This window comes from Chiloscyllium punctatum, chromosome 17 (assembly GCF_047496795.1).
Source record: "Chiloscyllium punctatum isolate Juve2018m chromosome 17, sChiPun1.3, whole genome shotgun sequence".
Lineage (NCBI taxonomy): Eukaryota > Metazoa > Chordata > Chondrichthyes > Orectolobiformes > Hemiscylliidae > Chiloscyllium > Chiloscyllium punctatum.
In genome coordinates, this window is record NC_092755.1 from 68,249,042 (window position 1) to 68,263,402 (window position 14,361).

At 38.1% G+C, this 14,361-nt stretch overlaps 1 protein-coding gene across 2 annotated transcripts in view; it reads right to left on the reverse strand.

Annotated features, from left to right (window-relative positions):
- Window positions 1-14,361, reverse strand: part of tpcn1 (two pore segment channel 1) — a 111,157-nt gene that overhangs the window by 66,936 nt on the left and 29,860 nt on the right. For both annotated transcript variants that reach the window (XM_072587359.1, XM_072587358.1), the window contains exon 2: window positions 1,401-1,531. In XM_072587359.1, coding sequence (XP_072443460.1) covers window positions 1,401-1,531 — 131 coding nt within the window. The remainder of the gene's footprint in view (window positions 1-1,400; window positions 1,532-14,361) is intronic.

Here is a 14,361-nt window from a genome sequence, read left to right on the forward strand (position 1 = left end):
TTAATGGACCAGCATGTCATTCTATACATAACAAAAGTATTGAATGTTAATAATGACGAATACTTTTTTTTTATAAACAGCAAATTGTTTTATTTGAAAAAATAGAAGTCCGTTTAAACAGTGAACAGAACTATTCAATACAATCAAATTTTTAAAAATATGGAATGTTATTGAATGCATTATAACTGATAACTGACATAGCATGAAGATATTGGACTGGATCACTTTAAGTATAATTTAGGAGAAACGTATCACTTAAAATTTATACGGAAGACTACTAAACATTTGCCAATTATATTGAAAATACACAGATTCACTTTAAGATAAATGGTATACATTTTTTTCATAAACAAATTGTAACTTGTTCATCATCTGTAGGTTCTGATTTAATCAGTACTTCTCCAGAAAAAAATAATTGCCTACTTAGGTGCATTCTTTTAGTGCTACTTATGTCATGGTTGTAACCGGGACTTCCTCAGAAGTGCTTTCCTGTTAACATCAACAACATCAGGAATGCTGTTAATCCTGTTAAATTACGAGTTTACATTTCATCACAATATAAGGTTGATTATCGGAGATAGAAAAGTTTTTTTTTAATTTGTAAACTAAACTACCCAAGTTTGTTAAAAAGACGCAAAGAAGAAACAAACTGCGTTGATAGTGTGGATTACAACATCTTTTTACCTCTGGGATTTGATTTTGAATTTAGCCCCAAGATTAAAGCCTCATTCTCTGTATTTGTGAAGGTTCCAAATAAAGTGCACTTGGACAGTCACCCCCAGTTTGTAGTAACAATGTGTTAGCAATGAGATAGTATCAAGATATCATTAATATGGAGCAAGCTGCTGAACCCCTCCTGAGACAAACCAAAAGGTTGATTCATATTTAAAGTTAAACTTTTGCAATTTGGAATTCTCATGCTGATAGAGAAAAAAAAGTGGAAGCCTCACTCTACATCTGTTTTGTCTTTTAACTGCCTTGCAGTGATCAGAAATGCAACCAGAAGTACTGCAAGTTAAAAAAGAAACATGTTTAAAATTCCATTCTTCAGGACTTATATCACTTACCTTGACAAGTACAATATATATGTAATACCAGCTTCATCAAACTAAACCAATATTAGTTTGATGAGATTATGAACTAGATTAACAAGCTTACAGTCAAAATACAAGGTCAGGGATCAGTTAGGACCAGAACAGATGTAAGAACATTATGGCCAGATTATCTGTAATTAAAGCTCAACAGTTTTGCTTTTATTAAATAAAAGCTATAGTATCAATTTCACAACAACAACAATACCAAGTTACCTTGCTTATACATACTTCTTTCAAACTGATATACTCTTCATTTTTAATAGCTTAACTGGAGCAGGATCAGCAGTTGTAAAAAAGGTTCCACACCTGTAAGTAGATTGCTGCTTCCTGATAATTCATCTCCCAGACTTGTTTCAGAGAACCATAGCTCGCTCTGTACTCTCGAATGTCTGGTGTTGCAATCACTTCAGTGTTGATAATGTCATATCCTCCTCCATCTGTTAAGAGGGTGAAAGTGGATGGTTCAAAATAGCAACAGGCCAGGCAGGTCAGGCATTTTCCTTCAACTGCTACTTAAATTTCATTCATAATGCACTTATAAAGGGGAATGTTATTACTTTGTCTTAGAAGAACTAGAAGCAGCTAATTAACACAAAATGTGAATGCCTTTGGAATTGGGAATGAAGAGGAAGATTAAAAAAAGGAAAATGTGTCACACTGATAAAATTGAGCACTTCAAATAAGAACTCATCACTCAGGGGATTTTAGCATCTGAATGATTAATTTTATAAGACCATTATTCTTATGCTTTCATCAAAACAAAGCTTGGTTTTGTTAATAATAAAAGTTAATTTCAATCTTAGTGTTCTCCTTCATTTTAATCATTGGCAATATCACGCTGTATTTATATCGAAGTGTTAATGTTATAACACATCCCAGCATGCTTCACAGTACAGCCATTCAAATATCAATATGTCACCAGCATTTATTAGGAGGTTACGTAAACTTTAGTCAGAAGTTCATTTTAAGGAGGACCTTAAAGGAAAAGGGAGTACAAGAAACAAAGGTTTGGAAGGGAATTAGAAAGCATAATCAGGTGAATGAAGGCATGGCCACCAGAAGTACAGCAAAAAGGATCGGTGAAGTGAGAATATTGCACTGTGACAAGGCTGACTCTCCTCGTCTGCAGGGACTTTTCTCATCTTTATTTTTCATCAAGGTCAGATGTACTTATTGCCGATAGAATAATGAAACTATCAGGCAAACATTACGTCACAAGGCCAGAAAGACCACATAAGAGTTACAGAATAAATGAACATTTAATTTTAACTCATGATTGGGTGGCTGTCATTAAAGAAATGATGGCTGGAAAGAGCTGAGCATGAATCTCTGGTTTGGTGCTGATCTCAGCAGGGACCATAATCCTCTGGACTTCCCAATAAAAATAATTTGCTTCTGATTCATTAATTAATCCCTGCTGGAAATACACAAGTGAACTCCTGTCAGGAGGAAGTCCTGTGTGCAATGGGTAGCATCCCTCTCTCTAAGCCACAAGTTCTGAGGTCAAGTGCAGACCCCAGAATTGACGGCTAAAGAAGGTGCATTGTAACACGGGCAAACAGGTAGAGTGTTCAACTGCAAGTAAAAGTGGAAGAGTTCATGCTCAGCCATATGCTTGGAAGAACATCTGACCCTCTACCATTATTACCATACACCACACTACAACATGCATATAAAAGCACAGCAACTTGGGCTCAGAGTGAATACCACCACACTGTCAGAATTACCCATGCATAAAAGCCACATTGGCAAGAATACAGAGAACAATAAATCACTTCAGACCCATCTTTTAGCGGTGTCAAAATGAAAAGGGAGAGGGGAGAAGAAATTTGAAAACAAAAAGAGAAAAAAGCACCACTTCAGCTATCATTCAACATGATCTCAGTCAGCCAAGAAGCAGTCATTACTCTCCTCAATCATTTGACCTAAAGCATGCAACACAACTGGAGAAGCTTCCCTAAAATATCACAATCAAGCTCATGAGAAGAATCCATTGTAATCAATGGTCAAACATTCTGGTCTTACTTTAACTACCTACACTAACTTTTATGCACAATTATATCATAATCTGGTGACAAAATTCACAAGGGGTTTGCTGACCATTGTTTGCAGAAGGGTCTTTCAGAAAAAGGGTCACTGGACTGGGACTGAAGAGTTTGAGTTGTGAGGAGAGGCTGGATAGGGTGGGATTTTATTTTCTATAGTGTGGGAGATTGCAGGTTTACCTTGTACAGGTTTAAAAGCTCATGAGGGATATTGAGAAGGTGAATGGCAAAGGAAGGGTCTTCAAAACTGGAGTACATAGGTTTAAGGAGAGAGGGGAAGGATTTAAAAAGGACTTGAGGATCAACTTTTTCAAAGAGTTGCATTTGTGGAGTGAGCTGCCGGGAGTGGTGGTGAAGACAGGTACAGTTGCAACACTTAGAAGATTTTTGGACAGGTACATGAGTAGAAAAAATTTATAGAGGGCCAAATGCAGGCAAATGTTCAGCTTAGTTCAGTTTAGAAAACCTTTTCAGCATGGATCGGTTGGGCCTGTTTGTGCTATATGACTCGAAAACTCGATGACTCTGTGACCTGGAACATTAACTCTGCTTTCCCTCCACAGAAGCTGCCAGACCTGTTGAGTTTCCAGCAATTTCTGTTTTTGTTTCAGATTTCCAGCATCCACAATTTTTTGGGGTATTTTTTGCTGAACCAAGGATTCTTTCCCTCCTCAAATGAGCAATGTTTCAATCCTGAAAGTGATGATGCATAACAGAATATGGTTTCCAGGTGAAACAGCAGCTGCCCTTTATGTGGGACACAGGATGAGCACAACATTTTATTTTATAGACCCACAAGTTATTAGAGTATAAAGAAGGAAGCCATTCAGCCTGTCATTTCTATACCAGCTCTCCCTATTGTAATTTATCAAGTATCATTCTCTTGCCCTTAGCCTGAAAATGTGCAGACTGTCACTTTACCAGTAACATTCCAATTGCCTTTTGATTTCCTCAAATTGAACTTCCCTTCACCATGTGTTCAGACACTGTATTCCAGAACCTAACTACTCAGTGCTCAAAAACAACTTCCCTCATGTGTTTCTTTTGCCCATTATTTTAAAACGGTGTCTTTTTGCTCTCAATCTATCCAACAATAGGAAGTTTGTTTTCTATCTAATTCATTCAAACCTATGATTTTAAGTCCTTCAATCAATCTCCTCTTCGTCTTCTCTTTTCCAAGGAAAGCAGTTCCACTCTTCCAATCTATCATGTTGGAAATCATGTCTCACTAACTTGATTGAGCTTTTGAAGAAGTAACAAAGGACACTGATGAGGCCAAAGTGGTGGACATGATCTATATGGACTTCAGTAAAGTATTCCACAAGGTTCCTCATGATAGACTGGTTAGCAAGGTTAGGTCACATGGAATATAGGGACAACTAGCCATTTGGATACAGAACTGGCTTGAAGGCAGAAGACAGAGGGTAGTGGTGGAGGGTTGCCTTTCAGTCTGGAGGACAGTGACCAGTGGTGTGCCACAAGTCTCGGTGCTGGGTCTGCTATTTTTTGCCATTAATATGAATGAATTGGATGTGAATATAGGAGGTATAGTTAGTAAGTTTGCAGATGACATCAAAAGTGGAGATATAGTGGACAGTGAAGAAGGTTACCTCAGCACAATGGTCCATCTGATCAAGATCCGGTTGGACTGAGGAGTGGCAGATGGAGTTTAATTTAGATAAATGTTAGGTGCTGCATTTTGGAAAGGCAAATCAGGGCAGGACTTACACACTTAATGATAAGGACTTGGGGAGTGTTGTTGAACAAAGAGACCATGGAGTGAAGGTTCATACTTCTTGAAAGTAGAGTCACAGGTAGATAGGATAGTGAATAAGGCTTTTGGTATGCTTCCCTTTATTGGTCAGAGCAATGAGTAAAGGAGTTGGGACATCGTGTTGTGGCTGTACAGGACATTGGTTAAGCCACTTTTGGGATATTGTGTGCAATACTGGTCTCCCCCCTATCAGAAGGATATTGTGAAACTTGATCAGATTCAGAAAAGATTTATAAGGATGTTGCCAGTGTTGGAGGGTTTGAGCTATCAGAAAAGCCTTTTCAAATCACACAATTACAGTTTGAACTACAGAAAGAGGCTGAATAGGCAGGGGCTGATTTCCCTGGAGCATCGGAGGCTGAGGGGTGACCTTACAGAGGTTTATAAAATCATGAGGGATATGGATAGGGTAAATACACAATGTCTTTTCCCTGGGGTGGGGGAGTCCAGAACTAGATAGTATAGGTTTAGGGTGAGGGAAAAAAACAGGCAACTTTTTCACACAGAAGGTGGTGCCTGTATGGACTGAGCTGTCAGAGAAAGTGGTGGAAGCTGATACAGTTACAACAGATACAGTTACAACATTTACATCTGGATGGGTATCAGATTAGGAAGGGTTTAGAGGGATATGGGCCAAGTGCTGGTAAATGGGACTAGATTAATTTAGGATATCTGGTTGGCATGGATGAGTTGGACTGAAGGATCTGCTTTTGAATTGTACATCTCTATTTCCCTATCTATATAAACAAAGTCTCTTGTTTCTAGGACCATTATCATTTTCTGTACACGCTCTACTGCCTTTAAGAAAAATCTGAACATGTAGAGGGTGGAACAATACACAATATTCCAATTAATCCTGAGTACTGTCTGTTTCAGTTAATATCACTATTATCCCTATTCTCACAGTTTCCAAAGATGCATTCTACCTAATATGACAGCTGTATGGGGTTCAGGTACCATCAGTAGTTAGAAACTCTGATTAAACGACACCATGTCTCTCACTCCATCTTAGATTCTAGAAACACTTAGATCAACAGAACACCTTTGCTGCGGCCCACAGTGAAGTCAGCTAATTCTACATTTTGAAAGCATCAAACTGCAAAATTCCAGGCCAATTCGGATCAAAGCCAAGCCAGCTGGTGTGTGAGTAAGCATAAGGAAGCTTTGAAGAAGATTTCCTCTGTGGGGTTAAGTACAATACATGAAATATAGGTAGATTTAAAATATGTCCACAAAATTTATTAAAGCAGAGTTTCCCAAAGTAGAGGGCAGGACCTCAAGTGAGATCAAGAAGGGGATGCCCTGCTCTAAAATCTCTTCTGCTCCCTCACTTCTTCCTGAGGGGTTGCAACAGTTTTCAAGCCTCAAAATGGGGTCACAAGGCAAAAAAGTTGTGAAGTACTGCTTTAGAGGTTTGGTGTTTCTCTCAAATGAACTGTATCAACCCTAGGTTTTATATGAAAGTTCACTTTCTTGTATGGCTCACATGCTTTTGTTATAGGAAAATTCTAGGTTTATATGTGTATTTCTGTTATCTGGACAACACAAAGGATAGAGAGAGATGTTTTTATTTACATGATGAAAAGATACAAAAGTGAGCAACTTATGCTTTAGTTGGTCAGATATTTAGCTTTGGTTACCATCTCAGGAAAGAATGACTGATTTTGGGGGCATAAAAGCACAGAGTCACTGAAGGAATACTCGGGGTTAAAAGCTTGAAGTACAGTGCATAATTGTGCCCTGTATTTCCCTGAGTTTAGAAGATTGTGAGTTAATCTAAACAAGATTTTTAATTCATAAAGGAATTTCGCTTGCTGAGAAATCAAAAGCAAGAGAGTATGGTTGTAAATGGAGTACAGAGATTTAAAGAGAAATCAGGACATTTATTCTTCTATAAAAAGGATAGCAGCAACCTGGGTCTCACTTCCCCAAAAGAACATGAATTTAATTTTTTAAAAATGGGCTGTCAGCATTGGTGGTAACACCACAATTTACTTCACATTTAAAAATGCCCTTGAGAAGGTGTGAGGGAGTCACTTCCCTGAATGTAAATAAGCAGCTGCTGAGCCGTTAAAGCACCAGGTTAAGCATAAACCACATTGCTATGGGTCTGAAGTCTCATATATAAGACCAGACAGGTTAAACTTGACTTTTTTCCCCTAAAGAGTGTTAGTGAACGAGATGGGCTTTCCTATTATTTTTAATAAAAAGTTTATCAATAAAATATTGTTTTTAATTAATAAAGCTAAATTCCTCCACTACTATGGTGAATTTCCAATTTGGGATATGAATGAATTTAAATTAAGACTGAGATTGTTTTGGTTTGTTAAAGATATGGAGAAAAGGCAAGTAACTGGAACTGTACAGATCAGTCTTGAATTATTTGAATAAGTCAAATGGGCTGAATGCCCGAGTTCTAGTTCTCTATATCTTAACCAAGCTCGATAGAGTCTGTTGATCTTAACAATCATTTGAATTGGCGTCTTCTGATGTAGTTGGCTGGTAATCTGCATTAGTGAAGTTCAGATATTCTATGTCCTAGACAATAAAATAAATTACCAGAAAGGAAGAGAATGTTCACTTATCTATTACTCACGCCTGGCATATTTGATAATGTGAACATAATCCACCTTCTTTTTAGTTGTTATCTTTCCTAATATTTTATATGATATGGTCATTAATATTTTAGAACTATATTAACCTTTTGAAATTCTAAGTAACCCTTTCTCCTGAGTCTTAACTCAATGACTTTCCTCATTCCTGAAGAAGGGCTCATGCCCGAAACGTCGATTCTCCTGCTCCTTGGATGCTGCCTGACCTGCTGCACTTTTCCAGCACACATTTTCAGTTCTTAACTCAATAATATCCACATTTACCAATCATAAAGAATGGAATCAAGTTGATTGTTTCCAACACCAGGTTAACAGCTATGGACATTAATTCAGGACATTACAAAGCGGCACGGGGCGGCACAGTGACACAGTGGTTAGCACTGCTGCCTCACAGCGCCAGAGACCCGGGTTCATTTTCCCGCCTCAGGCGACTCTCTGTGTGGAATTTGCACATTCTCCCCATGTCTGCGTGGGTTTCCTCCGGGTGCTCCGGTTTCCTCCCACAATCCAAAAATGTGCAGGTTAGGTGAATTGACCATGCTAAATAATCCGTAGTGTTAGGTGTAGGGGTAAATGTAGGAGTATGGGTCTGGGTGGTATACGCTTCGGCGGGGCGGTGTGGACTTGTTGGCCCGAAGGGCCTGTTTCCACACTGTAAGTAATCTAATCTAATCTAAAAGCAGATTGAATTTATTTTTACAATATAAAATGTAACTCCTCTGAATTCAATGCTGATTAAGTCAAATTTCCTGATATGTTAGTTTCCACTAAATTCTAACTCTGCTGTGTTGTGATTATTTCACTGAATTCAGATTGATAATTCACATTTTAGTAGAATAATTAATTTATTTTATTCACTTTAGAGACACAGACGTTGCTGGCTAGCCAGAATTTATTGTCTGTCCCTAGTTACCCTTAAGAATGTGATGATGAGCTGCCTCCTTGAACTGCCAAAATTTGTGTGTTGTAGGTAGAATTCCCTTAGGGAGGGAATTCCAGAATTTTGATCCAGTGTCAGTGAAGGAACATTGCCAAGTGAGGATGATGACCGGCTTAGAGGGGAACTTGCAAGTGGTGGTATTCCCATTTCTGTTGTCCTTCTAGATGGAATGATCTTAGGTTTGGAAGTTGCTGTCTAAGGATATTTCATGAATTTCTGTAGCACATCTTGTAGACAGCACAGAGTGAGCATCAGTGGTGGAGGGAGTAAGTGCTTGTGGATGTGGTGCTAATCAAGTGGGCTGCTTTGCTCTGGATGTGTCAAGTTTTTTTGTTGGAGTGAGTGTTGTTGGAGCTGCACCCATCCAGGCAACTGTGGAGTATTCCACACTCCTGACTTATGCCTTGTTGACAGGATTTAGTGAGTCAGGAGGTAAGTTACTCGCCACAGTATTCCCCTGACCTGCTGTTGTAGCCACTGTATTTATATGAATCAATAAGGGCGGCACTGTGGCTCAGTGGTTAGTACTGCTACTTCAGAGCACCAGGGTCCCGGGTTTGATTCCACCCTTGGGTGACTGTCTGTGTGGAGTTTGCATATTCACCCTGTATCTGCATGGGTTTCCTCTCACAGTCCAAAGATGTGCAAGTTAGGTGGACCGGCAATGCTAATTTGCCCATAGTGTCCAGGGATGTGCAGATAAGGTGAAATAGCCATGGGAAATGCAGGGTTACAGGGTCAAGGTACAGGGTGGATAGATGGGATACTCAAATGGCCTGCTCCCACACTAAAACTTCTATGAATAACAGTCATAGTTTGATCCTGTTTAAGTCTTTATCTCCTTCAAACAGTTCAAATCAGTATCATTTATTGCACTAAACACAAATGCAAAAAACTGCCTTAATCAGGATTGAAAATTCACTACACCTTTTTTCAAATACTATTATTAAAAAATCAAATCCTAGTTTTGTAATTTTTTATAATCTACAAGACTTCAGAAAACTCTAATATTGCGCACCCTTGCATTAACACATAAAATGCTTCACTAAAAGCGAAATAAAAATAATCCAATCATGACCAGAACTAAGTGCAAATGTAACACATACCATTAGTCTCAAGTTGCCAAATGAATGAAGATCTTTGGAAAGGAGTGTCATTAAATTCATCTGAGTAGGCACACGTTATGTCTGTATGTTGCATTTTCACAGAAGTGAAAACAAGGTAGCATGCACTTCTTTTTTAAGAAGAATCACTGTTTATGATTGTAACCCTCGTCATCTGATTCCACAATGAACGTACAGGAATCATGTGATCACACTAAGGAAGAAAACATTCCTTACTCACTGATCTGTACATGCAGTTAACTTGCCTACTTGAATGAAAACTCTTTTAATCTGATAAATGGTTAAGACCATCCACACAGCCACCTCCACCACAGTAGTATAGTAATATGGAAAGATCAATACTAAGTGCTTTCAGCTGTAACATTCGAAGTGAAAACTCAGCTGGTACAGTTTACATGAATTCCGAAAAGCATGTTCAAATCAAAGGGTGTGAGATTGTGACTTTTACACATGCTAATAACTGACAAAATGCTACTTCTGTGTGGTAAGCAATTTGTTTCATATGTTGAGTATGGGTTAATTAAATGAAAAAGTACATCAATATCACAAATAGAAAATGAAAATGTGTGTTAGCATGTATAACATAGTATTTTTTATTTTTTTTGGTATTTTAGATCAAAAGCTGAATCATAGATTACAGCTGCCCAGACATTCAACAGAAAAGCTTTTAACCTGACTAGTGAAAAGGCAGTTCTGCACCTCTTTATTTTTCAACATTCATTAATTGTCAACCCATCACAGATGCCATTGACAAGAAAAGGTGCAACAAGTAAGATGAAGTGTCACTTAAAAAGACTGAAATGTGCAAACTTCAAATTTCTCTTTGGAAAGGAAACACGACTTATCTACTATTGGTATCTACAAAATGGGAACCACATTAGACTCATGATTTTGCAGGAAGACAAATTAAGCTCAAAGACCAAACAGTGGAGTCAGAGAGTCACACAGCATGGAAAAAGACCCTTTGGTCCAACTAGTCAACACCAACCATATTCCCAAACTAGAATAGTTCCATTTACCTGCATTTGGCCCATATCCTCCAGACCTCTGTTATTCATTCAAATACCTTTTAAATGCTGTAACTGTACATGCATCCACCACTTTCTGTGGCAGTTCATTCCACACACAAATTACTCGGTGTAAAAATTTGCCCTCATGTCCACTTTAAATCTTTTTCCTCTCACCTTCGAAATATGCCCCTAGTTTTGAACTTCCCTACCTTAAGGAAAGGATCCTTGTCATTCACCTTATCTATGCTACTCATGATTTTATAAACCTCAATAAGTTCACCCCTCAACCTCCTACGCTGCAGTGAAAAAAGACCCAGCATATCCAGTCTATCTTTATAACTCAAACCCTGTGTTCCTGGTAACATTCTAGTAAATCTTTTCTGAACCCTCTCCAGTTTAATAATATCCTTCCTATAATAGGGCAACCAGAACTGCACACAGTATACGAATATGGGCCTCATCAACATCCTGTACAACCCCAATATGATTCTCCAACTCCTATATTCAAAAGTCTGAGCAATGAAGGCAAGCATGCTAAATGCCTTCTTAGCCACCCGTCTACCTGTAACTCAACTTTCAAAGAATTATGCATCTAAACTTCTAGGTCTCCCTTTTCTACAACATTACCGAGGGGTACTAGAATTAATTGTATATGTTCTTCCCTTACTTGTTTTACCAAAATGCAACACCTCACATTTATCTATATTCAACTTCATCTGCCACTTCTCAGCCCATTGACCCAATTGATCAAGATCTCTTTGTAATCTTAGTTATCCTTCTTCAATTTCCACAAAATTACCAACTTTGGTGTCATCCATAAACTTATTAACCATGCCTCCTATATTCTCATCCAATTTGTTTATCTAAATGACAAACAAAAGTGGACCCAGTATCAATCCCTGTGGAACACAGCTAGCTAGTCACAAGCCTCCAGTCCAGAAAAAACCCTTAAGTGAGGATCTAAAATCTGGATTTGGGCTGTTGTCAGGAGCAACCATTTAATACATGTCCGCACTAACAACAAAATGGCTTCTTAATGCAAGTAACATAATGTAACATAACAAAATGGCTGCAAATTGACAATTCTGTTTAAAATGGCTTTTAAACCCTGCTAAAATTTGCATTCCTGAACTAACTGAACCAAAGATTAGCAGACAATGCTTCCTTCACAGTATGGAATTAACTAAACTAGATAGGACATTACTAACCATCCTAGCTAACCTTTGATACGCAGGTGCCGAGAGATAAAAATGTGCAAAACAAAGTTAGTTCCCAGGAAATATCATTGGCTTAACCTTATGTCTATAATGTCATTTTATTACATTTTATTGGATTTGCTCTGGAATTAAGGCTGTACTATTCCTTAAAACCATATAAAAATTGTCTTTGTTTTAGCCATTTGCGCAGTTTCTCCATGAGACACAGAAATGTTTAACCTCTGTGTTGCTGGACAACCTGTGCCCGGCCATGATAATAAACCTGTGACATCTTGTTGAATCAGACCAAACTGCTAGTGTTTATTTGACCGATCGCGGAACCGAGGGACCCCTCCCGTGGGTCCGGATCTTCATCACCATCTACCTGTGTCTCCTACCATAAAGCCAATTTTGTATCCAATTAACAAGCTCACTCTGAACTTCACGTGATCTAACCTTACTAATTAGACTACCATGCAGAACCTTGTCAAAGACTTTAATAAAAATCCATGTAAACAATATTTACCGCTCTGCCCTCATCTTTTTGTTACTTCCTCATAAACTCGATCAAGTTTGTGAGACACAATTTCCCTTGCACAAAATCACACTGACTCTCCCTAATTAGGCCTTGCCTTTCCAAATGCATGTAAATCATATCTTTCAGAATCACCTCCAAACCTTTCCTACTACCAATGACAGGCTCACAGGCTTATAGTTACCAGACTTCTCCTCACAGCCTTTCTTAAATAAAGGTACAACATTAGCCACCCTCTAGTCTTCCAGCACCTTATCCATGGTCATAGATGATACAAATACTTCTGCTACAGGCCCCACAATTTCCTCCCTAACTTCTCACATCCTCCTGGGATACACTTGATCAGACCCTGGAGATTTGAAGGCCTTTATATTTTCTAATACCTCCAGCACTTCTTTTTCTGTAATGTGAACTGATTTCAAAACATCAATATTTGTTTCACCGAGTTCTATAGCCTCTATTTCTTTCTCCACAGTAAAAACTGAAGTGAACTATTCATTTAGTACCTCTTCCAACTTCTGAGGTTGATCTTTAAGGGGCCTTTTTTTGTAGAACCTCCTTGGATTATTCTTAGCCTGATCTACCAAGAATAACTCATATGTAAGAGGGAAATCAGGAAGGCAAAGAAGGGATATATCTGAGATCTCTCTACATACTTGCTCCACAATTTACCTCTGACTATTGAGGGTAATTGTAGAGTTGTAGCATTTCAGATTGTGAGTAAATAAGAACAGCCAGAACGTAGTTGCAAATAATGAAGAAAGCACAGTGGTTCCAATATGACAACAACATCCAATTAAACAAATACTTGGCAACTTACATGCTCAAACAATAGCCTGGCCGTCACTGATTTAAGAAGAAAATGAATTTCACAATGTGTACTCTTTCGAGTTACTTATACCAAACCCATGTGACCTTGCTCACTACAAGGGACAAAGAAATCCCAAAACATTCTTGATAGCTGCCCAGTCTTGCTTGTTCTTGATATATAAGTTATAGTCCTCTGACAAATTTTAACTTGCATATTTTACTAATTGATGTTACAATTATTTCAGGTGATAGCTAATGTTTTTATTCATTGTGAATGTAATCCTTTCCTGCTTTCACTAGCTCATTGTTGTTGGCTTCTCCTAAAAATGTGTAGACTTCCAAATAGCTCGGATACAAATCCAAATGCATTCATTAACAAAAAGAGAATACTATCCCTAAAAGACACTGGGCTGGGCTACATTCATAACAGTAAAAGACTGTCACCAACTGTTCAATGCACTTACCTAGCAATGGAATTTGCTGTACTAAATGGCCAAAACACTTCACCTCTGCAGGGGATCTGGGACATGGGTCAACTAAACAGGTTAGCAATGTATCTTTTTAAACAATAAGGTTGAAGAATTGAAGCATACAGTGCAGAATCTGAATCAACTGAAATACAAAAAGCAAAATAAATATATGAAAGGATGGAAATACAGTATATAAAAAAGAAAAAGATGGAGTAAGTGAAATCTAAAACAACAATTAAAATTTGAAAGAATGTGGCTTCAAGCTTCTGAACTTAATTTCATTACAGAGAAGTTGTTTAGAAATTAACATTATACTGCCATTAAAAAAAACTTACATTGGGATGGACAAATCTGAACTTTTTCTCCTGGATTTAGTGGGTATTTATCATGAAAGTACAGTAACTCCATAGTGTTCCCTGCGTTTCAATGTTGTGCCTTTTCTGACAATTGTAACAGCACATAGGAGAACATTCAAACCATTGTCATCACCAATTGTCCAAATGAGGAATTGAATTGGAGCCATCTTTCGTCTCCTGTCTGCAACATTTCAAATTCTTCCTTTTCAGATAACGGTCTCATTGACTTTTGAATGTTTCAATTGAATCTGCCTCCACCACACTCTCAGACAGTACATTCTAGACCTTCAAAGTAAAGTTGTCATCGTCCAGACCATAGGGCTACTCTCACATTAGACAGAGACAACGGCTGGTGGTTGAACGTAAAGATCACCCTGCTTCAGATGAGAGAGGTT